The sequence below is a fragment of the Mangifera indica genome, chromosome 7, assembly GCF_011075055.1.
Source record: "Mangifera indica cultivar Alphonso chromosome 7, CATAS_Mindica_2.1, whole genome shotgun sequence".
Lineage (NCBI taxonomy): Eukaryota > Viridiplantae > Streptophyta > Magnoliopsida > Sapindales > Anacardiaceae > Mangifera > Mangifera indica.
Window position 1 is genome coordinate 15,498,713 of NC_058143.1, and position 26,591 is coordinate 15,525,303.

The following is a 26,591-nucleotide window of genomic DNA, read 5'->3' on the forward strand; positions in this document are numbered from 1 at the left end:
TAATATTGTGTGGTTACTATGTATTAAAATTAATATGATGTTTTGGACCTCTTGTTATCTAGAATTATAGATTAGAGAAAATTGGTGAGAATGCATCTTGAGAGTGAGATGCTGATATACTGGTTAAAATCAAATATGCAGCAAGCAAATGTGAATGAAGTTACTGCATTTGTGCAAACAAGTTTTACAGTGGATGGAATTGACGTAGCATTTGGTTTTTTTCTTTTAACCGAGGACTTCGCTTATATTGGTTGGATAAGTAAACATGAAACACAATGATCGGATCCACAGCTTTGGTTTACTTGTTAGTGCTGAGTTTCTGTGGAACTAACTCTTTCTGTTTAAGCTAAACCCTGTTAACATGTCAAAATAAATAACCACAATGATTCAATTTCAAGGCTCAATAACCATTCCTTTAACCGACAACAAAACAACATAAAGTGTAGTCCATTTCAAACCTAAAGAATTCTCCAAATTGAGTTCCACTTTCCCACCATTAATTAACATATTAAATATAAAGAGTGAAATCCAAATTAATCAAAATGAAAATGAACTGTTGATTGTGATGTAAATCGTATTTGTTTGAACCATTCTTACGTTTGTAAAATCTTAATTTATGTGATATAATAATTGTGAGTCTAATCATTATATTTCAAATTTATTAATTTAATAAATACGGACGGGATCTTCGGTTATTTAAAAAAAAATTGTATTTGTTTGGTAAAAACATTCTATCAGGATATCATATAATATTTTGAGTAGCATTGTGCTTATAAATAATAAATACAAACTTATATACAAACAATGATCATTATTTTTGTAATTCAATGTATAATTGTTTGTACTCAATTTTATATATCTTGTTTGTAAATATATTTTTATTGTAATATTTTTTCAATAAAACTATGTGTACAATTATAAATACACAAAATAAGTATACAGATGATATATTACTATATGATTTGGTGACTTTAAATTAAAAATAAAGTAATACTCAATCACATGATAATATATTCTCTACATATTTATTTTATGTACTTAAAATGTACACATACAACATTGCCCAATATTGTTCGGAAACACTTATGTTGGCACGTAAAATTTTAATTATTGTATAAAATTATGATAATATATAACATAAACGCAACACAAGGCATTGATTCATTTATTAGTTATAAAAAAAATAAAATTATATGTATAAATAATAAATATAAAATTATGTATAAACGACAATATATTATTGGATAATATATTATCACTCTTAAACAAAATTATAAAATCAATAAAACTATGTGTACCTATTTTGGGTACACAAATGTATACACATTTATATGTCTCATCATGTGATTTGATGATTTTGAATTAAAAATAAAATAATAACCAATTATATGATGACACATATGAGTGTATATATATTTGTGTACGTAAAGTGGGTACACATAGTATTACTCTTATAAAATATATATAAGTTTCTTTTAATGGTGGAAAGGCAGTTTTGCTCACAAGTTTTCACGACTGGGTTTTCTCTATCACCAGTCTCAAAAATCCGAGCTCCTGAAGAAATAAAACAAACAATTCCCAATCTCTGTCATCACTCAATTACAAAACCCTAGTTCGAATTCTTCGTCAACTCTCTAACACGGTCCTGTTCTTGCCCCAAAGCTCTATAATTGGTTATTTGAATGTCATGGGATCTTACACAATGTCTTTTTGATTGTATCTTCCATTCTGTTTGTACTCTACTTGGCATTTCAAGCCAAAAAGAGCTTCTTCAAACTATCATATGGCCGATCCTCTATCATGATTGCTTATTATGGCTGTCTTTGGCTTGTTAGCTTGCTCAATCTTGCTTGGTGTTGCTTTCAGGTTCCAATTTTCCTTTTTACCTTGTGGGTTCACTTGCATTTTATATTAAATATTGAAATTTGCTCTCGGTTAAATAAAATTAAATTTTGGAACTTTTATGGTTGAGGTTGGAGTTGTGATCATGATTTGGTTTTATGGATATATTTGAGAAATGAGGAGTGGATACCCTTTTGAGTTGCATTTATTGGAAATTTCTATCTTTTATGTGATCTAAATCTTGCTTGATAGTCAGTTCTGTTTTAAAAGATCCTTTGAAATATATTCAGCTCTCGTTTTGTTTCCATCTAGTCCACTTTGTAATAGACTTTCCGTCTAGTGTATGCCTGTTAATTATGTGTCTTCAGAAATGAGACTGGCCTATTCGCCCCCTTTGTCTCGGCCTATTGTCTAATGTAAATTAGTCTTACATGCTCTTGGGATTTTGTTTTTCACTTGCTCTGAGGTTGCTAAAGCCTGTGGCCGGTTGTAAGATTATTATTTGAGTTTGATGCTGGAGTGCTCTATAATTTTGGTTTAAATTTTCTTGCTGAAGCAGGCATGGGAGTGCACTCCTGGGAAGGAAGTTCCTTGGAATATCTTATCTTTGTTTACAAAATCTGGAATGTTGTTCTTGGAAGTAAGCTTGCTGGCCTTTTTATTCCAAGGAAATTATGCCAGTGGGTCAGAAGCCTTAACACGGACTTATGTTGTCTCAGGTCTCATTTTAGGGTTGGATATACTTCTAAAGGCATTTCTTTCACTCTGAAACATTTCACCTTGTTTGTTTCAAGTGTTGTATATTGTTGTCCATAGGGGTACAGTGGAGGGGATATGAAAATTTTTTTTCATTAGGCTGTACTAAGTGCGTATGCTGCAATATCCCAGGGTCCAGATTGTTGGGCCTCACGGAAATCCTAATCATAATGCGTTGGATGTATAACGCCTAAATGCTGATTATTATTTTTTGGGGCGCAAAGAAGCAAAATTAAACTTTTTCTTTTCCATCTAATAATTATTCAATTGATGCATTGATAAAATTTATCCTGGAAAGGATCTTTCATTTGCACAATTTCTCTTTCAGGCAATTTATCTTTTTGGATTCGGGTTCCCTCTGTTCATTGACAGCTATGATCATCCGCACCATTTGAAATGGGGTTTGTGGGTTGTCCATCGGCTAGTGCTTACTGCAGTTTATGGCCTCATATTGTTCATGTACCAATCTAAATGGAGAGAGAGATTACCCGGTTAGTATGTTAAATATATGTTTTGATGCTCTTTTTCCAATCTAATGCCCACATAGTGTTCCTGATGTCTCCCTTTTATGCAGCAAGATCCGCATTCTACAAGTATATAACTATCATGTTTACCTTGAATGCATTGTCACTGTTTGCTTGCGGGCTTCTTGGCAATGGAGCTAGCTTTGGATTCTGGTAACTCTGCTTCACATTACTAAAACAAAGAATTTTAGATACAGTAGAAACATATCAGATTGCCTTATGAATGTAGAAAATCTTTTACAGGTTGTATGGTGCCACAATTGTTTGTTATCTTGCCTTCTATCTTCCTCTTATCTATGTGACATTCTTGGCAGACTTTTTCCAGGTAATAAACATCATTAAAAATTGCAACCTTTATTATTTTACTTTACATTGATTCCTTCTGATTTCATGTCATCAATGTTGTTCAACCCTTTTTGAAAAACAGTCTTATACTGTGATAGTATGATCATCACAGGTGCTTTTACTCTTTATGGCATAAGAGGAAGATTTGCACTTGGAGAATGTATATTACTCAGAGATGAAAGATGCTGGGTTTTTTTATGCTGACTGGGAATGATGCAGAAGCAGCTTTTTGAATCATGAGACAATCAGGTTACTTGAATGTCTCTAATCTGAAAGCACTATTTATTACTTGATTTAAACAAGTCAATGCATACATCAAAGGCAATTAAGATATATAAATGTTTGAAAGTTGTATTTATTTATTTATTGCTTCATTTTTCCGGGGGAACGTTACAGGGAAGAACCAGAGTTCGGCCTGGGTTGCCACAAAAGCATCTTGAGCCATGGTCTTCCATCCAACAGGATACCTGAGCGGTGCAGTGAGGGCACACCGATTTGCAATCTTCGTGACCCATGCATTCATATTTTGCTTCACTTTTACCAACAAAACCTATAAATAAATATATAAAAATTAATACAATGAATTAATATTTTAACCGAATGAGTTACAGCAAGGAGGGGGGAAGAAGGAAGCATACCAGAGATGACAATGACTAATAGAACTAACAGACGGATACGTTTCACAGACTTCTCCATTTCTGCTATGCGAAATTCCAACTTACTGTTTCTACCTATATACACATGGAGAAATCTGGCATTTGGAGAAACAAATCTCCTTTTTAAGTATGTTATTTAAGGTGAAAACATATTCCTAAAATTTAATTTATAAATGTTTAAAAGGGAAAATCCAGTTAGATTTGTTATAACTGTCATTAATACAAAAAAAAAATATTTCCTAAGAAAGATATCACCTGTGATAGGGATTGTAAAGGTAACTTGAATTTATGGAGGGCTTCAGCTAGACATGACAATGGGTCACGTTAGACCGAGTTGGATAGACTTTAATGTGAGTCACTATGTTTGCGGGCCAAGTTAGGCTGGCTCACATAAACATTGAGGCCCACGACACAATCCACTCTTTATGGGTCATGCATGTCACACCTTAAATAGGTCTGTCTGGTTTTTATTGATAAATTAATTCTTTTAAATTAATTATTAATTTTGCTGGATTATAATTTATTTTCAAATTAATATAACTGAGAATCATAAATGGTGGTTCGATCCTCCAAATTTTATTTTGTATTTATTTTGAAATAATATAAAAAATTATTTTTTATTACTTATTATCATATTTTAATTAAAGAAGATTCTTCATTTTATCGGTAACATCGCATTAAGACTTTCTTTCTAATGTAATCTTCATGGTTTACCCAACTCTTGGTCTGAAACAGTTGTCGTCCATACGCTCCATTAACAAGAAAAATAGAGAAACTACCATGTGTAGTAATCAGAATGTATCACTTCTCCTTTTTTTGTTTGCTTTATCTATTACTCTATCATTTGTTTAATATCAAACAATTTATTTTCTATTATGTTTTTACAATTTTGTTAATCATTTATTTTTTATTAGAATACTTTGATAATGAAAAACTTAATATATTCAAAATAGAAAAGATGTTCAAACAATTGAAATAACTTTACTTTTGTAGGCTTAACTAATGGATAGAATGTAAGCTTTGTGTCTACCACCTAATGTTTCCATAACAATGCAAACTTCTATCTTCCAACATTCGGATCACAAAAACTCGTACTTTCAATTTAACGTAATTTCATGTAAATATATCATTCCTATAATTAAATTAACTTTTTAATAATAAGAAAAATAACAACTTACAAATTAAAAAGGAATGGTTTATCACTACATAAATAAAACTTCAATATGCCCACATCAAATGTCGAAACAAAATAACAAACAATACAATAAAAAACTGTTTACTTAGATTAAAATGATTTTGATGTATAATATCTTTAAATTTGAACTGATTTTAGATAGAAATATCGATGAATATAAGTTTGGGAGAATAGGACTTCTAAGATTAGTAAAAAGAGAAAATAAATTTGAGGTATAATAATTAGATTCATAATTATTATATCAAATAAATCAAATTTTACAAATATTATAGATGTTAGAACCTAATTTTTTTTTTAATTTTAATGTTTTATCAGTTTTCGTAAGTTTATGGTTTACTATAGCACGTTCAATTTAATTATTTAAAACTATATTTTAAAAATAACAATGATGAGGGCATATAGTATATAATTAGTTGTGATTGTTCAATCAAAATATTTATAAATTCAACAAGCGTTTAATGCCCAAAAATGAGAGTGGGCCAATATGTTGATACATCTTTTTCAGCTTTTATTGAATATTATTATTATTTCTTATTTTTCTCATGATTTATATATATATATAATTAGAGCTTTCTTTTGACCTTGACACTTAAATATTTATATGTCCACAAAAGCTAACTTTCGATTAAAGTTTTAACTAACAACTAACCAAAGAAAGATACAAAGCATATCTAGAGATCCAAAGTTTATTTTATAATAATGATAATTCACATTAATCAAAGCTTAAGTGCCATCTTAATCCTTTTTTATGTATTAATAATTAATCCTCCGATCATCGTTAATCTATTAATAACAACACGTGACATTGCACACGTGTGGATACCATTGGGAGTAATAATGATTAATTTAAACAAAAGAAATATACACCATTTAATGATAATATTCCAACTTTATCCTTGATGATGGCAACCCCCAAATGAAACACTTATTAAATGCCCTCTACGTTCGGGCAAATTATATCAATCATGTCGGTTGGATAGGGAAATAACAATAAAAGATTTATTTTAAATATATAAATAAATACATATTTATATATATGATTATATAATTAAATATTATTTTATCTTTAATTTAAAATTATATAATCATATGATAATATATATCAAAAATATATATTTATTTGTGTATTCAACATAAATATGTATAGTTTTACTGATTAATAAAATTATATATACTTATTTTAAGTATACAAATATATATACATTTATATCTGTCACCATGTGATTGAGTAATTTTAAATTAATAATAAAACAATACTTAATTATGTGATGACACATATAAGTGTATATATATTTGTATACCTAAAATAAGTATACATAATTTTATTGTTTATCGATATTAAATATATAGAAACATATTACAATTCAGGTTAAGTATGCTTAATTTTGATGGTTTTTCATTTAAAGAGCAAATGCATGAATTTGAGTTTTATGATATATAGGTCATAGGTTTTCATTCTTATGGGTAAAACTGAGTTATACTTGTGACCTAAGAATATGTTCTAATAGTCAAGATGGTCTTAACTGAAAATATAATAAAATTATACGTATAAATTAAGGATAAAGTAATACCTAATTATATGATGATATATTATCTGTATATCTAAATTGTATACATATAACATTACTCATTGAAATAAAAAGTTGTAACCACATAGTGTTGTGAAGTTAAAATCTATTTTAGTCAAATTTACGGAAACGACATTAAAAAATGACTAGTTTTATGGTCTAATGTAATAAGTATTTACAACATTTATATGCATATAAACTCAAACATAGATGAAAAGTCATTGACCTAGGAATAATGAAAAGCACCAATCTTGATAATTTTACAATTCACTATAAAATTTTTTACCCTCGGAATATAAGATAATTATCGTGACATTATTTTATCCAATTTCAATGGGATGTTGTGATATTTAACTTCTATTTTACCTTTTAGATTCAATGTATTAAGCAACACTTAAACCTATTTCTTATGTAATTTAATCAATTAACTTATACTTTTATTCTATAAATAAAATATTGTACAAGCTCTGAAAAAAAAACTATTTACAAATTACAGTTACTCCTTTAAATTCAGGTGAAAATGTTAAATAATATAATAACGAAAATAGACTTCGAACAATAATTTAAGTTACTTTAAAAAGATTTTTTGTTTTCTCCATTGTTTACATGAGATTTCACTACTAACTTCATTCACCATTTTTTTACCATTGACTTTTGTTAGACAATATAACGTACACAGATTCAACAACATAAAAAATACGATAAATTTGTGTAGGAGTAAATTACTATCTCCCGTCCAAGGTTTGGTGAAATTATTTCCACCCATTGAATTCTTGGACTATAAGTATTTATCCAAAACTTATTTATGCTTAAATGAAATTATTATATTGTTCCTCTTTGGTACAATTTTAACGATTATAATTATTAGATCATACTTTTATTGTCGTTCTACTTATTAGATCATACATTTTCGATATGTTTCATTCACTATCATTTCTCTAGACAATATCCCACCGTTGATCTTGTGTACTTTTCATTGATACAAATTTTTCACATTAAAACAAAGCAACCAAAAGTTCCAATGCCAAGGTGCAAGGAATCTCATATTCATCTCAATAGAATCTTTTCTTTGTCATTACCTTTCTTTGACAACAACTGAAAATTACCATAAATTCATGTAAGAGTAAATCATTTTCTCCCACCTAAGGGTTGGTGAAACCATTTTCACCCACTAAATTCTTAAACTATAAGTTTTACTAAAAACTTAATTCCATTAAAAAAAAAAACCTAATGGTAGAAGGACATAGACATTATTTTCCTTTCATAATCTTAGAAAAAAAAAGAAGAAACTATTAGTTGCAATTATTGAATTGCCCCTCTTTGGTGTGATTTCAACAATTACGGTTGTTAAATTATACCTTAGTTGGTATTTTAATTGTTAGATTATACTTTTTTTCAATGTGATTTTGATTGTTCGATTAAAAAAGATCGCACATTGACTAGTGTAATTTGACAAGATTATAATCTTGTTTGTGTTTTTTCGGTTGTCAATTTAACTAGATTGTTGGTAACCGACTTCAAGGTTAATATAGTGATTTTACAAAAATTAAATAGTAATATGGTGATTAACCTTTTTTACATAGGGTGAATGTACTTTCTTATTATCAAAGTTAGGTTTTGGGTAATAATTTATAATTTAAAAATTAATTGAAAACCATGAGAAATTGTAATTTACTCTTCCCACCATTTGGTAATTTGATATAAAAGTAATTTAACGTATTTATGTAAAATATATATATATATATATATATATATATATATATATATATATGGCTGGAAGTTGAAATTTAAAAAATTGAAATGGAGACCAAGTTCGGATTTGATTTGGGCTTAATTTAAAAAGCTGGTTTAGTTTAATTAGGTTAAACTCGGATTTGTTGAGCTCAAATTTAAATTAAATTGAAATCAAAAGGATTGACTCATATTTAAAATCAAATTGAATTAAAATTAGAAATATTTTAATTTGGTCTGACTCATAAATCATAAGATGACTCGATTTAATTCAAACTTAGTTTATGATTGAACTGAACTTAGTTTGAATGAGTAAGAAACAGACTTAAATTTGAGTTCAAACCAAAGAGTTTAATATTTTTAAACTTGAATTTAAGTTTAAGGGTGTTTGACTAATCAATCTAACCAGTTTAAAATATTTTTTTAATTAATATGTATTAAAATGATATTATTTTAATAATGAATTAGTTAAAAACTCAATTTAAATTCAAATTTGACTCTTAACTCTTTTAAAATAAGTTAAGTTCAAATCCAAATTTAATTCAAATTATATTAAATAATTATCAAAATATTATTATTTTATTAATTATTTTATAAAATAATATTATTTTATGATTAAATTATAATTATAAATTATAAATTTAAGTCATAAATCACAGATAATTTAGAATCAAATAATTTTTTGGCGATGTGACGCGATTATGATGTAACATAGGCGCGTACATTTAATTGTTATCATTATGGTCAGTCGCCTCTCTAAAGTTGTACTTCATGACTAAGCATAAAATATAAAGGAGTGGTTCACACGTATTAACATATCCACGTCGCACTATAGAAACTTTTTTCCTTTTAATTTAATTTAATTTTCCTTTAATTAATTTTATGATATTATAAAATCGAAAACGGCGAAGAAATACGAAACAAACGGCGGGTACAACTAACGCTTGCAATTGCAAATGCTTGGCTTTCACATCCCTCTTCGCCTTCGCCTTCACCACCACCACCTCTATCATCTCCTGCATTTTCATTTTCATTAACTTTCACGCAACCCCTCTCTCTCTCTAGTCATAAACATCCTGTCTATTTCTCTGTTTACTATTCGTCTCTCTCTACAAGTAAGTTACTCTGGTCTTGTTCTACGCTGTCGTTTATGCCTCTGCTTAACTCTTTGTGCCGGATCATTGATTGAAATTACGCTGTTCTTTCATTTTAAAAGTTTTCAATTTCTCTTCTTCTTAATTGCTTTTGAAAGAGCGGAGTTGGAATCTGACTGGTGCATGTAGAGAAAATGACTAACGAAACGTTTCTATTTTACTTGTCTCGTACTTGTTGAATCTGATGTAAGTAGCAGACTGAATTGGCACGGTTTCTGTTTCTGTGTTTCGATTTTCATTTACTTCTTATCTCATGATCCGAGCTTAAATTGAGTCGGGATTCGAGTTGGTTAACTCGTTTGTTGACTCGTTTATTTGGCTTTTTTCCCAATCTTTTCTGTCTACCAAACGATCTGAGTTCGGAGGGACTTGTTACTAGGTTTGTTATGAATTTTTTTACTTCGACGTTGACTGTACTTTTATTCCTTTTTTTCTGAGTTCAACAGTCGTCGTGTTGCTTATTCATTTTAACGTTTTTTAGCACGATTTGAATACAGTTGACTCGGAAATTGACTCAGTTTTAGAGTTTACCCAATCACCCAATCTACTGTTGGTGGCGTTTCGGGCTGTAATTTTGAATTCTGTAATTTGGTCTTACTCATTTTTATTTTATTTTACGTGATTCCTTTGCTGAGTACGAAGCGATTCAATCGTTTTGACTCAGTGTCGATTTTAAATCAATTTATTTGATTTGCAAAAGCTAAACCTGGGATACCTGTTCTGTCTTTTTTAATTAAAAAAATCTGCCAAAACTTTACTGTTCGTGTAGCGATTTTGTTATTAATTATATATCAATTTTTTTGATTATGCAGGGAAGAGATTAATATAAGTGGATATATAGCACTGCTGAGAAGATTGGTCTTGAAATTGGAGGAACAGATAAGATGAGTAAACAACTTCTGGAAATTCAACCCAAGGAACTCACATTCATATGTAAGTTCATAATTAGAAGAGGGTCTGACCTTATTAATCATTGTTTCAGTTTTAATTTTTGTGGGTCATTAAGATATTGTTAAGTGATATCCGTAATTATTATTGAAAAAGTTCTTATGTTGTGTTCTGATGTTGCTTTGGGTTTTTCTCACTTTTTTAAATATTGTTATTTTGTTTATTTTGCAGTTGTGTTGAAGAAGCAAAGCTCATGCGCAGTTAGGCTTACCAATAGCACCCACAATTATGTTGCTTTCAAGGTGTGAATATTGTTTTACTATTCATTAAATCTCCGAGAGTAACATCACAGTTCTGTTTGATTACACTGAATGCTAGATAGTGATATGATTTAGACTTGATATTGGCAGGTGAAAACTACTTCCCCTAAGAAATACTGTGTACGACCAAATGTAGGCATTGTTATGCCAAAATCTACTTGTGATTTTGCTGGTATGACCTTTTATATTCTGTCAAGTTCTTTATCGCTCTGTTATGTATTCACAAGTGAATATGGTTATCATTGACTTATTGAATGCTTAACGTTATGAATTCCAAAGCTATTAGTGGCTGCTAATTTGGAGTTATTTTGTGGAGATAATTGCTACTTTTGAGGTTTACATTTTTGTCATGTTGTAAAGAGAAGATACGATATTTATCTGAGATGTAGGTCATCTAAATATCATATGATGGACAAGAATTTGTGTCAGTGAAGTCATTTCACTGAAAGAAAAAAAGGGGCAGGGAAGGGAAAGTGAGGAAGGGGGCTAAAGTTTGGGAGTTTGATATATAAATTTCTTTTGGATGGATACACATTTTGTATCTGTCAATAATTTTTACCAATTTCCTATAAGAAAAACCTTTTTAAAAAATACAGTGATTGTCCTGCCTCAAAGACTTTAGCCCATTGACGCTACCGTTGAGTTACTGCAAACATCATTAGGTGATTTAACTTTGAAAATGTAAAATAGTTTAATTTATGATACCTGATTTGAATCATTGAACAAGTGATTGGAGGATATTGATGTGATGTAGGAAGAAAGTATCCTGATGCTCTCAGATGATGTTGCTCCCGTTATTGTTTAATTGTTCAACTTTTTATTTTTTTCTTCATAATAGTTTCCAAGTGTATGTTATTATCAATCTTTTTATCATTATTTACAGTCCTTTCCCCTTTGATGATAATGCAGTCACAATGCAAGCCCAAGGGGTAGCTCCGCCTAATATGGTGTGCAAAGACAAGTTCTTAATCCAAAGCACAGTTGTGCCTGTTGGGACAACTGATGAGGACATTACAGCTAGCATGGTAAGTGCCTGTAGTAGTAGTTAGCTGGATTCTTTCCTTTGGTTTCTCACTGTTCTGTGTGGCAGTTTACCAAAGATGATGGTAGGTACATTCAAGAGAATAAGCTGAAGGTGACCCTAATCAGCCCACCTAATTCACCAGTGTTGTCACCAATTAATGGGTCACTAAAGCAGGGTCCAGATTATGAAGCTTCTATACCGAAAGATCCAGTATCAAGAGTTCAAATCCTTACCTCATCAGACATGGTTAGAAAAACTCCTTTCTCAAGAATGTTGAATTTGCTGAGTCTTTCCCTCCTCCAAGTGCTCTATGAACCTGAAAGACAATGAACTTGAGTTCTTTTTTTCATGTTATCTGACCCCTTTTTGTAGTTTGGTATGATGAAACTTTTAGTCTGTGGATCAAATGTAAAGCATGTTCAAGATTTTTCTTTCTATCTCTTGTGCCCATTGGTACATCTATAACAATTGCATGGATTAATATGATTGTCATGCTCTTTTCTTGTGTGCCAGGCTGCTGAGAAAATGGAGGGATCCAAGATGGTAAATGGCGAGGATATGAAGCCTGTGAAGGTTGAAGAATTAAAGCCAAGGAAAAGCTCTATTGATGGTGAGGTGTTAAAGCCAGCAAATGATGCAGAATTGAAGCCTAGGAAGGATACTTACAGTGAGGGTGCAGAATTGAAGCCAAGGAAGTATGTTGTTAAAGTGGAGGAAGTAAAGCCGGAAAAAGATGTACAGTTTAAGCCTCTGAAGGATGTTGTTGACAATGGGGAATCAAAGAAAGTAAGGGATGCTGAGTTGAAGCCAAGGAACAAACTTCCTGTTGTTGAGGAGTTAAATCCAGAAAATGATACAGAGTTGAATGTAACAAAGGAGCTGAATGATGGTGAGGAATTACAGTTAAGAAAGGATGCAGAGTTGAAGCTGATGAGAGAAGTTGAATCTAAAGCGAAAAAGACTGCAGAGGAGCTGAAGTTATTTACAGACATCGAGGACATGAAGTACAAACTAAATGAACTTGAATCAAAGCTAAATGAGGTTGGTTGGTAGTGTCCTCTCTCTTGTGAAAGATATTTGAAATATATTACCTAAACCATAGCACATGTACAGTTTAGCCATTTTGTGTCTGTCCACTCCATTGATTAAACTGAATTTTATTCTGGTAACTGTAAAAAGTGAATGGACTCTTGCTCTTCTTATGCTTTTGTTTTGGTAAAATAAATAGGTAGTGGTGATTGCGGGAGTGTGGTGTGTGGGGTGGGGTATTTTTGGTGTGCCAAGGAACATTACAGTTTTAAGTCATTTCTGCAAATGCAGTAATTTCCTTTAACTCCATTTAAACAATATTGTTTTCTTTCCGTTATAAATATCACTTTGTGGCATTAACTTTTTTGTTTGTTGTTTTGCTTCACTTCGCATTGCTATAAGATGATAATCAACTTTTGAGGGCTTCCTTGCAGGCTGAGGTTACTATTTCAAAGCTCACAGAAGAGAGGAGATTAAGCTTTCAAGAGAGAAAAATGTTGCAAGCAGAATTAGTAAGTTCTTGATATAAATGTTCTTGATGACTGATTGTATACATCAAAAGTAATCCGATCAGCCATAGCCTCCAATGCTTCCTGTCTATCTATATTTTTAGGTGATGCACTTGTTACAGTAACTTAGCCAAATTGCCTACATTTTTCCAGGAAGCATTAAGGAGTAAAACAGTGGTGAAGAAAGTTCAGGTGGGATTTCCTCTTCTGTTTGTGTGCATGGTGGCATTCATCAGTTTCGCGCTCGGATACCGACTAATCTCTTGAACGAGAAAATCGATCAACTAAAGAAAGCTTGTTGATAGTTAGAAAAGAGAATAGAACCTCACTATATGTTTACTTCTAAATGCGCTTCTGTATATGCTGAAAGAATCTTACAAAGATAATTTCATGTAAAGGACTGCCTTTTGTCTGCCTCTACTTGGATTAATTTCCCACAGAACTTCATGGATACATATAAATTAATACGAAAGAAATGCTTTTGCTTAACCGTCACTGTTGATATTATTTTGTTTTATATTCTCAGTTTTATTGTGGAACAAATTGAGGGATTAGATTTTCCTGGAAATGAGCTTTGGGTCTGCAATTACGCCTTTAAATTTAGTGTTATTATTTTTTGTTTCATCATCTCAAATATTGCATTGTATACAATATGTCATCATATGAAAATTGTTTTATTATTCAAATATAATTACATCATAATGATATTGTTTTATATGTAATTATTATATTTATAACAGGGTTGTATATAATTTATTTTAAATTGTAAAATTATGATTTAATTTAGTTTATAAAATAGTTTAATTTTAAGAAGACAAAATTTTTAAAAACAGCCTTTAATCTAAAGTATAATTTAAACAATTTTTAAATCAAATTAAATAATATATCGTATTTAATATATATATTAAAAAATTTAATAAACAATTAGTTTACAATTTATTTTTTTCATATATGTTTTATATATTTATATTATATTTTAAAAATTTATAATTTTATTAATTTTATTTAATAATATATTTAAAAGCAAATGATTGTAATTGATCCTAACTGAAAACCAAATGGAATTAAAATGATTTCTTTCAATTTAATTTGACTTAAAATAATTTAATTTAGATTAAAAATTTTCAGCTTAGCTTAAAAAAAATTTCATATAACATCAAATTGATCCGTACACACTGTTAATTTATAATGTTAAAGACACATCAATCAAGAATTACACCTAATAAGTAGAATAATTGAGTGGATAATAAAGTAAGCAAGTGAGAAACAGATAATACAATTACGGTGAAAGGAACCTTTAGGAAATAATGATTACGATGGGACATCAATAATTTTGGGAGAGAGGGGTAATTTTATAGCATTTAAAAGTATTATATTCTTTTAAACTAGAATATTATTTAAGGGGTTTTTATGTGATTGTGGAAAAGTGAAAAAAGCATTCTTCCCTGGAAGTCGAGGCACGCCCAGCAACTTGAGGCAGAGAAAAGAAGATGCAGAGGCCACCGTCTCTAATGCTGAGTCCCAGCGACAGAAAGGGACAAAAATGTTGTTGCGCCCAAGGCTCAGCAAAATAGGAGTGAGCGGCTATGGACGGTTGCTGCAGATGCTTCTGCCGATACATCTCAGGCAATTCACTCTAAACAACCATCCCACCATCAGCCAGCCACCTAGCTTGTTTGCAGGTCACCATTCAACCCCATCAAAAGCTGTTGCATATGCTTATGGTGGAGGCACTTATGGCGGTGCTGCCTCCACCATTCCCTCCATACAACCATTTGCTAATCAGCCTTCAGCGTTTTCAGCACACCCACAATGTTTAGCCCCATCTTTGGGGCCATACCATAGTTGACCAGCCTTGTTCTGTTGTGCATGGTTTTTGGCTTCCGTTTATAGAGTAAATATTCCGGTGGCAAATCTTGAATTGCCAATACTAGTAATATGAATAATGAATACTTTTTCTCGGAAGTTTGGGCGGCTTGTGGACAGAATCTGTGAAAACAATCACATAGATAGCATGCAGCTTTACAAATTCTCAAGGAATTCATTATTTAATCCGTAGATCATTTGATAATACAAAACAAACAACTTCACTCCGCTTCAAAAGAAACGTGAGAAAAATTTTGATGAGGAAATAAAATGAATTTTGCTAAAGACACAGAAGAAGAAATAATTACAAATTATGATACACTGACTCCCGAAATCCAGGCTAAAGCTTATCCACAGTATTTGCAGGTTTTAAGTCATATTTATGTAATTACTCTCTACTTCAGGATGCATATATTACTTACCGCTTTTCTTCTTTCATTGTTGTTGCTGTTGTTCATGGACACTCTGTTCTGTTGGTGACCCAGGAACATAAGGAACAAAACCACGGCCACCAAACACGGGACGCATGAAGTGATTATCAAATTTGCGCCAGTAATAGTGAACGGTGTGTGTGGGGGTTGTCAGGAGTGCTCGTATGCTGCCTGGACGGATGAAACTGCTGCTACTGATTTCAGTGTACGAGTCCTGTTGGCCTCCCAGAAGTGGCACTACAATTGATTTTGGTGTAGATGGATCTGATAAAAAGGAGCTGGTACTCTTTGGATGAGGCAGCAGGAATCTTATAAGAGGTTTAGTCAACAAACCAAAAACCTGAACATAAACCAAAATGCACTAGTAAAAGCTACAAGAATTTGTACATTTTATGTAGAAAAGATGAAGAAAATATTTGATGGGCAAGAACAATTATGCTCACAGTATAAATCATTTAAGTCATTGGTCTTAGGGTTACTCATGCAATGAAGAACACAAAGGCTTAGAGCCCATAGCAGAACACTTTTAATGAAGCAAAATTTTTTGTAATTTCCAATGTAATCAATAAGATCAATTTTAGCTAAATGTCTTACCACTGTGCTGACAAGAACAACAGTTATAGTGCTGGTGATCATGATAGCATTCCCTCGCAACTGAGTGTGACCTGACCTTGTAAACTGCAGCATTGTTTAGTTTAGAATATAATCTCATCTTAAATTCTAACACTTCAAGAGCCATAAATATAATAGGAAAAAATATGAAACTGTTCCATCCACGAGCATTTAAAATTATCATTTTTTTGTCTGTGTTAAGAATTAGCCCATTAGTATAAGTCAGTTAGAAATAGCTCTATTTGAAAATTTAAACACCAGTCAGACCAAATTACCCTTTCTTAAATACCCAAAACGATTCAACTAACCGATCTATTGGTCAATCAATATATCTATCTGTTGCTCGTCATATAGGTCAACTGATAGATAGGATAGAGGTTTATTTTAGGATTCTCTATATCAGTTTCTATAGGTGACTGATAGAGATATAGTCTTAAAGACCAATAGAGATGTGGAGTCTTAAAACAAGACAAACTTTGCCTGATAGGTCTATCAGGTGACTTTATAAGTTAAGAAATAATATTTTTGTCCAAACGTTGCTGAAAATTTGGAATAGGGCCATTTCCTAAAAGACTTTTAGAAACATGTTGCTATTTAAGTGAGTCCCAAAAAATGGGTTATTTAATAATATTTCCCATTTAAATTCATAGAAAATAAACTTTTTCCACATTATACCTGATTATAAGCAAGTGCCATAGACACAGCACCTCTCATGAGACCAGACCACCATATCACAACCTGAAATGGTGAGTATGAATGTAGGGTCATCAAACCTATAAAAAAAAAAAGTTAGAGGAAGAAAATTTATATCATGTGATGAACAGAGAACATACTTGCTGCTTAAAGCAAATCTTCTCATCAGGATTTTTCTTGGCTAAATTTGTTAAAAATGATAGGGGAAAAACAAAAGCTGCTCGTCCAGCCATAACCAGACTGATCAGCACTGAGCTCACTGCAACTGATGTTCCAGGGCTGCAAATATGAAGTAGACCATCAGATGTGAAAAAGTAATTGATGTTTATGGTAAAATTTGTCCAAAAAAATTAATAGTAAATTAAAAAATGACAATGATGAGGTTTAATGCATTAATACCTATCACGAACAGATTTCCACTTCTCAATGTCCAGGGCATCCATACCAACATAGAGGAAGATAAAAATCTCAGCAACAAAAGACAAGGTTGCAAAACAGTGCCTGTAATTTAGTTTCAGCATGGAATTAAAGAATAAGGCATGTGATTAGATCTTTCAACCCTTATTTATCAACAGCTTAAAGATAGTTTTATGGCTAAGACATACTTGGTAGTGACTCTAGAACCCTCAGTCACATTGTGCCAGGTGTAATGTGACATCACGATCCCACAGAAAAAAACTGTAAGAATGCCACTCAAATAAAATAGCTGCAACAGACAATATTAACATCACTGTTACAGGACACATACACATCCTCAAGGAGAAAACAAAAAGAGCCTTCATAAAATTGCCTATGAAGTTCCGGAGAAACATACTTCTGCCAGCATATATGAAAGGTAAGCCATGAGTATCATGAGAGCAACTTCACGATCTGTTGAGTGCCTGCATCATGGCAAATATTAAGTACTAACAGACTTAGTTTATTCAATCCTGAGAGGTGGTGAAATCTCTCAGACATACAAATATACATAATAAAAAAATGATTAGATAAATCTAGTGTAAAAAAATATCAATATTGTAAGCAATGAATTTCTGTCTTACTGAAAATTTGCTTTACTACATAATTCATGCTGTCATACCAATGTAAAAGAAAGCAGACCTATTAATTGCCATCAATCTTGTCTGGTTAACCGAAAACCTGTATTTAGCTAGTTGGTTCCAAGTTTATAGACTCAGCAAATTGCAGTGGGTACCAGGAAGCTCACTCATCGGGAAATAAAAGATTTATGTATGCAGGACTGTTTATGTGTAAAGAAAAGAAGAGTGACACAAAGGTGCTAGAAAAGTTTGTCATTTCCATGAATTGAAATCCGAGACATTTAATCCAAATTCAAGAAACTTATGTGGATCACAAAATTGACAACATACTTAATGAGGCAAAATCGAAAGCATTGATACCAACAACATTGTACCTGCCAATATATAGCTTTTTGATGATGTAAGCACTAAGAAGTCCAGCCTGCAAGTAAGCCAAAGAGGTAATACTTTGTAAAATGATAAATGCATTATTCACATGCAGACAAAAATATGAGAGAGGGACTTACAAACACCCCGAGCATAGTGCTTGTGAAAAATAAATAAAAGAAGTTTCCAATAAATTGAAAGGCTGTTCTTGTGTTGATATGAGTGAGGTCAAAGCTTTGGATAGCATTAAAAAGCACTACAGATGTAGCATCATTAACAACACCCTCCCCGAACACCAAACTGTAGAGTAAAGGTGTTTCATCCTGATTGAGCACCTACAAGACCGAATTGAACATACCTAATTTTGTAAGTGTCAGGTAACTTAATTGATTAAATTAAACAACAATAGCAACTTTGATATATGACATACCTGCAAAGTGCAAACAGAGTCCGTTGCAGAAAAAATAGCACCAATTGCTGATATAAATATTAGAGCAGTAAGACAACAAACAAGAAATAAAGTAAAATAGAAAAAGAAAGAGAATAAGGTAATACCTAAATAGTCCCCTATATCCAGTATACCAATATCCATTTTTTTAAAGAACTGAATAACACCTGTGTCAAGCAGTCACAATGAGAATAGCCAAAGTAAAAATGTGTTATCAATACCAACAGATATTTGAACATCCATGGCCAATATTATCAAAAATTTTCATCACAGAGTTTTTCCCACTTATGCAAAAACAGGCCGAAAAGATAACAACCAATAAGAAACCTCTAATCTCTTTTTTCCAGCCCCTACTGGTCAATGATTAAATTTGATTTTAAAAAGTTTACATATGAATTTCCCAGCCCTCTTCATTTAGATGAAAGCTTATAATGCAAAAGCTCCAATCCCCTGCACATATTTAAAGTGCCAATATCTATTGACATATGCAAAAACAGCAACGAGTGGAAAGCTGTGAATTAGCTTATATAAGTTAGCATTAGCATATTAAAACAATGACATGATTTACCACAGACTACATAAGGTAAATAGAAGTAATAAGAACCCAGGATTTGTGTGGCTGTTGTAATACTGAGGAAACTGGACTAATGAAGCACAAAAAAAGCAACAAATTCCTTAAGATGTCCTCAGCCATCTTACAACACAAGATCCAGTATGCGTGATAGAATTAACCATGAATGAAAAAGGTGAATGAGCATACCTAGTGATATGATGGTACAGCTAATCAATGTACCAACTGCACCAAATAACATAATGGTTATGAAATTGTGAAAAAATTGCTTCTTTTTCACTTGAAACCTTGCACAAGCACAAAAACCATACATTAGGCAAAAAATGATTCAAGGAAACGAAACAAAAATCAATCCAATATTAGATTTTCTTTTCACTAAAATTTCAATAAAGATATATAAAAGGCAAACTCACCCTGCATTAAATATGATAGGAGGCAAAAGATATATAAAGAACAGATCTTCACTGAAGACTAACAGATGCGAGTTTGTACCACCACTAGTCAGCAAAATGATAACACCAGTACCAAGACCCTGCCACCACCAACACACACCAATTAATGAGCTGAATCAAATGCAAACAAAAAAATATAAAATCTTAGTTCTTAGATTTATTCACAAAACTATACTCATTTAAGCCTAATGCAATCATCATAGTCAACTAAAACCACAAAAGAATGTACATTAATCAAAATACCATATCAAGTGGAGCTCTATGTTACTAGCTGCATGACATAAGAGGCTAAATATAACACAAAAATATCAACATTTATCAATCATGCATTGTATATTACTAAATGGTGTTATATACATTACATATTTAGATACCACTATAACTGACATTGTAGGCTACTGCCACTAATATAATTTTATGATTTATCAAAAGAAGGCTGTGTCCATTAGATTTCATTAATGTAACTACGATTTCCATCTAATAACATTTTCTCAACATCAAATATTTTACACAGCCTACAAAGCTGAAATTAAGCCTACTGCAATCAATCAATAGAATCAATTAAAAAATGGAATTTTTTAAAAGTGAAATATAGGGAACTTACTATGAGAAGGGCAGTAATGGACTCATTCATCCAGCGGTGCTCTTCAAGAAGATGACCAAGCACAATACAAGCACAAAGAAGAGCCACGAAAATGTTCATTGAAACCACAGAGGCGTGATCAGAAGTGGACACCATTTGCAATCTCCTTGCAACTGTACTCAATACTTGATCCATTTTTGCAATTTGCTCTTATCTTTCAATCAATTAATCCACAAGAACACTAACAGTTAAAATTAACTTTACTCTTTCACAAGAAGGTATTTTGATTCAACTACCTGCATTAAAACCAAAAACGCAACAATATGCAATAATTATAATGTTATTATCTACATGCACTAATTTTGTTACCATGAACGAAACTTCCAAGCATTGACAAGGACGCAAAGAGACAAACAAACTGTATGATCCTTAAAATAACCAAAGTTACAATATATAAATACATAACTTACAAGTTAGCGACGCTCAAAGTGGCTAAAAAGAAAAACCGAAACTAAAAATTTATAAATTATCACGCAAAATGTTATGTTTGGTAGCTGAGAAAACCTTTTCTAATATTTCTAAAAATATGTAATAAAATACATATTTCCAAAGTAAAATGGCTCAATCAAGCGAAACTGAAAAGAGATTTCGTGAATAAGTAGTTGTTAATTGAATTAGGTAAATTATAAGACTAACCTATGTTTGGTTGACGAGAAAATTTTTTCCTTCCTTTGGCTCACAACCTGAATTGAAATCTGAATATATAATAAATAAATAAATATAAACTAATAAAATTATATATATATTTATTTAGCTCTCAGCTCAAACCAAATTTCCTTTTAACCAGAACTGTTTGATGATATTAAATTCGGAAATTTCTGGAAAGTAAAGGCGTGTAATGCAACTGCAAATCCTGGGCTGTTAAATGTAACATGTGGAAACATCCCATTGGTGACAGAGTTATAGAGAGAACGTTTTAGGGACCCTTCGGCAGTAAGGATATGACTTTTTTTTTAATCATTTTCAAAAAGGCCCAAGGTCTTATTCTCGTCCTCATCCAAAATACTCTCTTTTTGGTAATTTTTCATTCTTAATTTTAAAAATTTTATTTACCTTTTTATTAATGGTTAATTTTATTAATTTTAAAGATAAAATTATTATTTTATATATAATACTAAAAATAAATTTAAATTTTTTTTAAATATTAAAAACTAACTATTTACCTTCACAGATCAAGTTTTTAAAAATAGTATTTTCCCTTTTAAGATTTAGTTTTTAAACTTCGTGTCATTTCAGATGTCATTGTCTATAGTTTTTCTCTTCTGAAGCTCCTTCTCCTTTCGGTGATCTCTCTCCTCTTACCTGAACATCTGATCAACGTCAAATGAAGTCAGAGAGATGGAGACGAAGAGCTTCATCTTCCTGACGAATCTCTTTGTTTTTTTGGGTTCATTTGAAGTTGATCGAACATTCAAATGAGAGGAGAGAGATGATCGGAGGAAGAAAAAGTGTAAAGAGAGAGAGGTAACCGACAACAGCATCGAAGATGAAGCCGAAGTTTGAAAATAAACTTTAGAGGGAAAATGTTATTTTTTAAAACTTGGTTTATGAGGAAAATTATTAGATTTTAAGGTTTAGAGGAGAAAAATAAATAAAATTTTAAGGGGTTAGAGTTTTTTTAACTTTAATTGTCTATGAGTAAATAAATAAGATTTTCAAAGTTAAGGGTTGAGAATTTGAGAAAGAAAAATACTTTGGGTGGAAATAGTCCTTTGACCTCGTCAAAATTATCCAATAATATACTATCGCATCGCATTGTACATAAAAAAAAAAAAAAGAAGTATAATTTGTACTCTTAAGAATATTTATTCAAATTAATTTAATAATAATAAACGAAAATTTTCGGATTTTAAGTGTTTAATTTGTTTTGAATTGGGTGGAGATAGATAATATTGAATTGATATTTAATGTAATTTTTTTAATGATTTATTTTTATTTACTGATCCATTATAAAGATGGTAGAAGGTGAATTTGATGGATTAAAGAATAAAGTAGTAGATTTTTTATACTAATGAGATGGTAATGGGTTGGGTCAGGTCGGACCTAAAACTCATACAGTAATGAACCTTCAGAGCGAGCCAACCTTGATATTTTTGAAGGCCTAAAACCTGGCCCTATGTATAAATGGCTCGGATTGGATTTTAAATGGCCGACTCATTTAAACAATTTTTTAAAAAATTTTAACTAAAATTTTTAAATACAAATTATTTTTTAATTGTTAAAATAAAAAACAATGTCTTGAATATTTTATTTATAATTCCCTATTTGTAGCGAAGTAATATTGTGGTTACATGATGAAAAATATTATAATTTTATAATATAGTACAAATAAATTGATTTACATATTGTGTAAATTACAAACATAAATAAAATATATATACTATATTATTTATCTACTCATTTTTATTATCCAAATCTCTGAATTATTTTGATATTAGATCTATTTATAATATTTTATAATAATAAAATTGAAATAAAAATAAAATTATAAACACAAAAAATTATTATTTATGAATTCAGATAATTTTCGAAAGAGAGTTGATGAGAGAAAATGAGATTGAAAATATAATGAAAGAATTGAGATTGAGAAAAATTGGAATTGATGAAGAGTTGGATTATTTATATGAAAATAAATAAATATATTTAAAAAAATTTTAAAGGCCTTTCTATCGTCTAATTTTTTTAATTTTTATTTTTTTAAATAGTAATAAGTTGGATCGGGCTGACCCATGGGATAGAATATTGGATCAAGTTTTATTAGACTGGACTTTAAATTCATATATCAGACTAAGTCAAAATTAATGTGTCTACTAATTACATTATAATATAAGTCATATAGGCAAAATGACTAATTCCTCTCAAACCTCACCACGCGTGACTCTCTCCTTAATTTTTATTTTTTTTAAATAGTAATAGGTTGGATCAGACTAACCCATGGGTTAGACCCGACATATTGTAATATCAGATCAAATTTTATTAGATTGGGTTTTAAATTTATATATCAGAGTAAGCCAAAATTGACATGTCTACTAATTACATTATAATATAGCCCAAATGACTAATTCCTCTCAAACCCCACCACGTGCGACTCCCTCCCTCCCACTCTTGTCCCGGTCCACCGCCCCACCAAACCCCACCCACCCCACCCCGGGGAGTTGATGAAATGCCAGATCCCCCAAGTGGTTAAGTTTGTAAAAATAAAACTTGCACCCACTATTAAATCTTTTAATAAATTCTATTAACTTTTTTATAAAATTACTTAAAAAACTTTCAAGAGAAAGAACACTTTACACGTAAAATTTTATTAACTGAATTTATACTTTAATTTATATTAATTTTAATTAAAAATAATAAAAATAATTGATATAAATATAAATAAAAGTATTAATAACATATAATCATATGTTTAAAGGTATATATAATTTTGAAAAATATTTGAGGTGTTAATAAAAATTTTAAGGGGGGCTTTAAAATAAAAAAAAAGTTTGAGGTTCTTTAAATTTTTTAAAATTACAGTATGCCTTTCAATGGTTTCAAAATTGATAACTACACCCTCAAAATACATAGCACATAAGAGATATAAATATCATAATCACAGCCTAAAATTTTTTAAAATTATATTTTTAAAATATATAGGGTAAATATGATAATTTATTAAATAAGATAGAAAAAATATTAATCTACCTTTAATTAGTTTATAAAAAATAACACTCACATCTAACAATAAATTTTTATTATAATATTTAAATAAAATGATATAAATACTTTTTAATAATTAAAATTAACAATTAATTTTAATAAATGAGTAAAAAATTGACTTCTTCAAACTTATAGGTGGAAATTTTATTTTGTCAAACCTTGGATGGATATAAAAATATTAGTTAGATGTTGATAGGGTTACAAATTTATTTAGAATACATCAATTAATATATATTTATATTATTATATAATTAAATATTATTTTATTTTATATATTATTATTTATATATATATATATATATTTATATATATATATATATATATAGACACACACTAACAATTGATTGACAGTCTTACACGTTTCTTCTTTAGTTAGGCAAATGACCGTACTAAAAATAGATTGACGGTCTTACACGTTTCTTTTTTAGTAAGGCAAATGACCGTTGGGTAGTCTTTTTAACTTATTATGTCAATCTTTAACTTTTATTAATTGATTAGACTGATTTGCCCTTCCAAATATTTCGTGCCAATCAGTTAAAAGACTCCCCAAGCTCCGACCGAGGCCGAAGAAATGGTTAATGTTTTAAAATGGAAGATTATAAACAGTAATTATTTGCACAGAATTTGGGTATAAAAAAATTATACAGAATAATATAATAATGATCAAAATTATCATATTATTATTATTATTATTAAATAATTATTATATCAGTTTATAATTTTATTATATATAAATTTTATACATATAATATTATTTATATATATAATTATGTATTATACTTATTATATTTTCAAATTAATTAGTTTATAAAAAAAATTATTATTTTGGGACTTTCGTTACTCATCCCTTTTATTAGACTGAACTTTTGTGAAAATTTATTTTTATCTGACACGTCATCTAAATGGTTGGATAAAGTATTAGAGATAGTTATCTATTATCCCTTTAATTCAATGACATGTCTATTTATCCTATCCCTTATTCAATATTGAAATCTACTTTGTCAAATTTGGATAGAATTAACTTTCAAATATTTCTTTCCAACCTCTTAATTTGTGGGTTATTTTGTTTAGCCCCTTAAATAGACAACTCATGCATAAATCCAACAATCTTATAGAGCTTTGTCACCTTAGATCCCAACCATTATTTCACTTTCACTCCTTATAACCCAAGGCCTCAAAATTTTGTGATACATAGAGCATTTGTCATGTTGGTAGTGAGTTAACTCACAATGAATCTATAATTTATTAACAATCTATATATGGATTAAAATTAACCTCCAATAATATCTCATAATCATCAAATCGATAAAATATCAGCGATAGATAAAAAATATTTCAATAATATGAGTACTATACATTTTGATTTTTTTATCAATCGATACATTTTCAAGGTTGAGACATAAAATTAGTGTTTATCTTAAATTACCATCAATTTGCATTCGTCCACTAATATAACAATAACTAGATAACATTGAATTGAACAACAATTTAATCTCATTATGATCACATATTTAAATGGTTATTGATATTCTTTAATAAACCTAACATAGATAATAAAATGTTATTATATGATTAAGTATTGTTTTATTTTTAATTTAAAACTATTCAATTACACGATGATATGTCATTATTTATATATATAACACTACTCTAAAACAAAATCTTAGAAATTGGGTAATGAACCTATCATCTCCATCAATACTAATATGAATCACTTGTCAAGATATACTATCACTATAAGAAAACACATGTGGAATAAAAAAATAAGTAATAAAACTATGTGTAAAATTTTATATACAAATAATAATATGTTATCATATGATTGGATATTTTATTTATAATTTAAAATTATTCAATCACATGAGTATATATCATTATTTATATATAAAATTATATACGTTATATGTGTACATAATATTATAAAAAAAATTTAGATTTGAATTTTGAACTGGTAAAACTGGCACCCAACTTATACTTTTTACAATAAAACTATATGGACTTATTTTTTATATACAATTCATATACATAGATAATGTGTCATCATGTGATTGAATGATTTCAAATTAAAGATAAAATAATATTCAGTTATATAATAATATATTATCTGTGTATATAAATTATGTATAAAAAATAGGTGTACATAGTATTACTCTAATTTTTATAATTAAGCTACACCTTCAAATTTATCTTTCAATTTAAATAGTGAGAGTTTTATTTGGCATGTTATGTCAT

General features: G+C 30.0%; 3 protein-coding genes and 1 long non-coding RNA gene across 22 annotated transcripts; 2 read left to right on the forward strand and 2 right to left on the reverse strand.

Moving 5' to 3' along the window:
• The first annotated feature begins 1,488 nt into the window (after positions 1-1,488).
• LOC123220972 (protein CANDIDATE G-PROTEIN COUPLED RECEPTOR 2-like) lies at positions 1,489-4,065 on the forward strand. Of its 16 annotated transcripts, none has more exons than XM_044643618.1 (8): positions 1,489-1,866; positions 2,399-2,482; positions 2,562-2,593; positions 2,927-3,089; positions 3,173-3,275; positions 3,366-3,447; positions 3,566-3,716; positions 3,864-4,065. In XM_044643618.1, exons 2-7 carry the CDS (start codon positions 2,404-2,406, stop codon positions 3,644-3,646), a joined length of 540 nt encoding a protein of 179 aa, XP_044499553.1. In that variant the 5' UTR covers positions 1,489-1,866; positions 2,399-2,403; the 3' UTR covers positions 3,647-3,716; positions 3,864-4,065. The 16 variants fall into 16 exon arrangements, with proteins under 16 accessions (XP_044499553.1, XP_044499552.1, XP_044499555.1 ...); XM_044643617.1 differs by having other exon boundaries at positions 2,402-2,482; XM_044643620.1 differs by having other exon boundaries at positions 1,489-1,642.
• On the reverse strand, positions 3,820-4,239 carry LOC123220975. The gene is made up of 2 exons (XR_006503188.1): positions 4,106-4,239; positions 3,820-4,017 (listed from the first exon to the last, which is right to left on the reverse strand). It is a non-coding gene; the product is annotated as an uncharacterized LOC123220975 (long non-coding RNA).
• A 5,282-nt stretch (positions 4,240-9,521) lies between these two features.
• LOC123220326 (vesicle-associated protein 2-2-like) lies at positions 9,522-14,030 on the forward strand. Of its 2 annotated transcripts, none has more exons than XM_044642512.1 (9): positions 9,522-9,732; positions 10,584-10,704; positions 10,891-10,961; positions 11,070-11,151; positions 11,889-12,004; positions 12,070-12,249; positions 12,517-13,044; positions 13,467-13,544; positions 13,695-14,030. In XM_044642512.1, exons 2-9 carry the CDS (start codon positions 10,656-10,658, stop codon positions 13,806-13,808), a joined length of 1,218 nt encoding a protein of 405 aa, XP_044498447.1. In that variant the 5' UTR covers positions 9,522-9,732; positions 10,584-10,655; the 3' UTR covers positions 13,809-14,030. The 2 variants fall into 2 exon arrangements, with proteins under 2 accessions (XP_044498447.1, XP_044498448.1); XM_044642513.1 differs by lacking the exon at positions 9,522-9,732 and adding an exon at positions 10,132-10,150.
• Positions 14,031-14,754: 724 nt separating this feature from the next.
• LOC123220324 (sodium/hydrogen exchanger 2-like) lies at positions 14,755-21,446 on the reverse strand. 3 transcript variants are annotated; one of them, XM_044642511.1, is made up of 16 exons: positions 21,297-21,446; positions 20,622-20,896; positions 19,979-20,097; positions 19,755-19,852; positions 19,102-19,161; positions 18,977-19,023; positions 18,687-18,881; positions 18,555-18,601; positions 17,958-18,024; positions 17,749-17,849; positions 17,543-17,644; positions 17,284-17,422; positions 17,126-17,188; positions 16,433-16,516; positions 15,830-16,178; positions 14,755-15,530 (listed from the first exon to the last, which is right to left on the reverse strand). In XM_044642511.1, exons 2-15 carry the CDS (start codon positions 20,793-20,795, stop codon positions 15,843-15,845), a joined length of 1,632 nt encoding a protein of 543 aa, XP_044498446.1. In that variant the 5' UTR covers positions 20,796-20,896; positions 21,297-21,446; the 3' UTR covers positions 14,755-15,530; positions 15,830-15,842. The 3 variants fall into 3 exon arrangements, with proteins under 3 accessions (XP_044498446.1, XP_044498444.1, XP_044498445.1); XM_044642509.1 differs by lacking the exon at positions 14,755-15,530 and having other exon boundaries at positions 15,563-16,178; positions 21,297-21,445; XM_044642510.1 differs by lacking the exon at positions 14,755-15,530 and having other exon boundaries at positions 15,563-16,178; positions 20,622-20,814; positions 21,297-21,416.
• Positions 21,447-26,591: the final 5,145 nt, after the last annotated feature.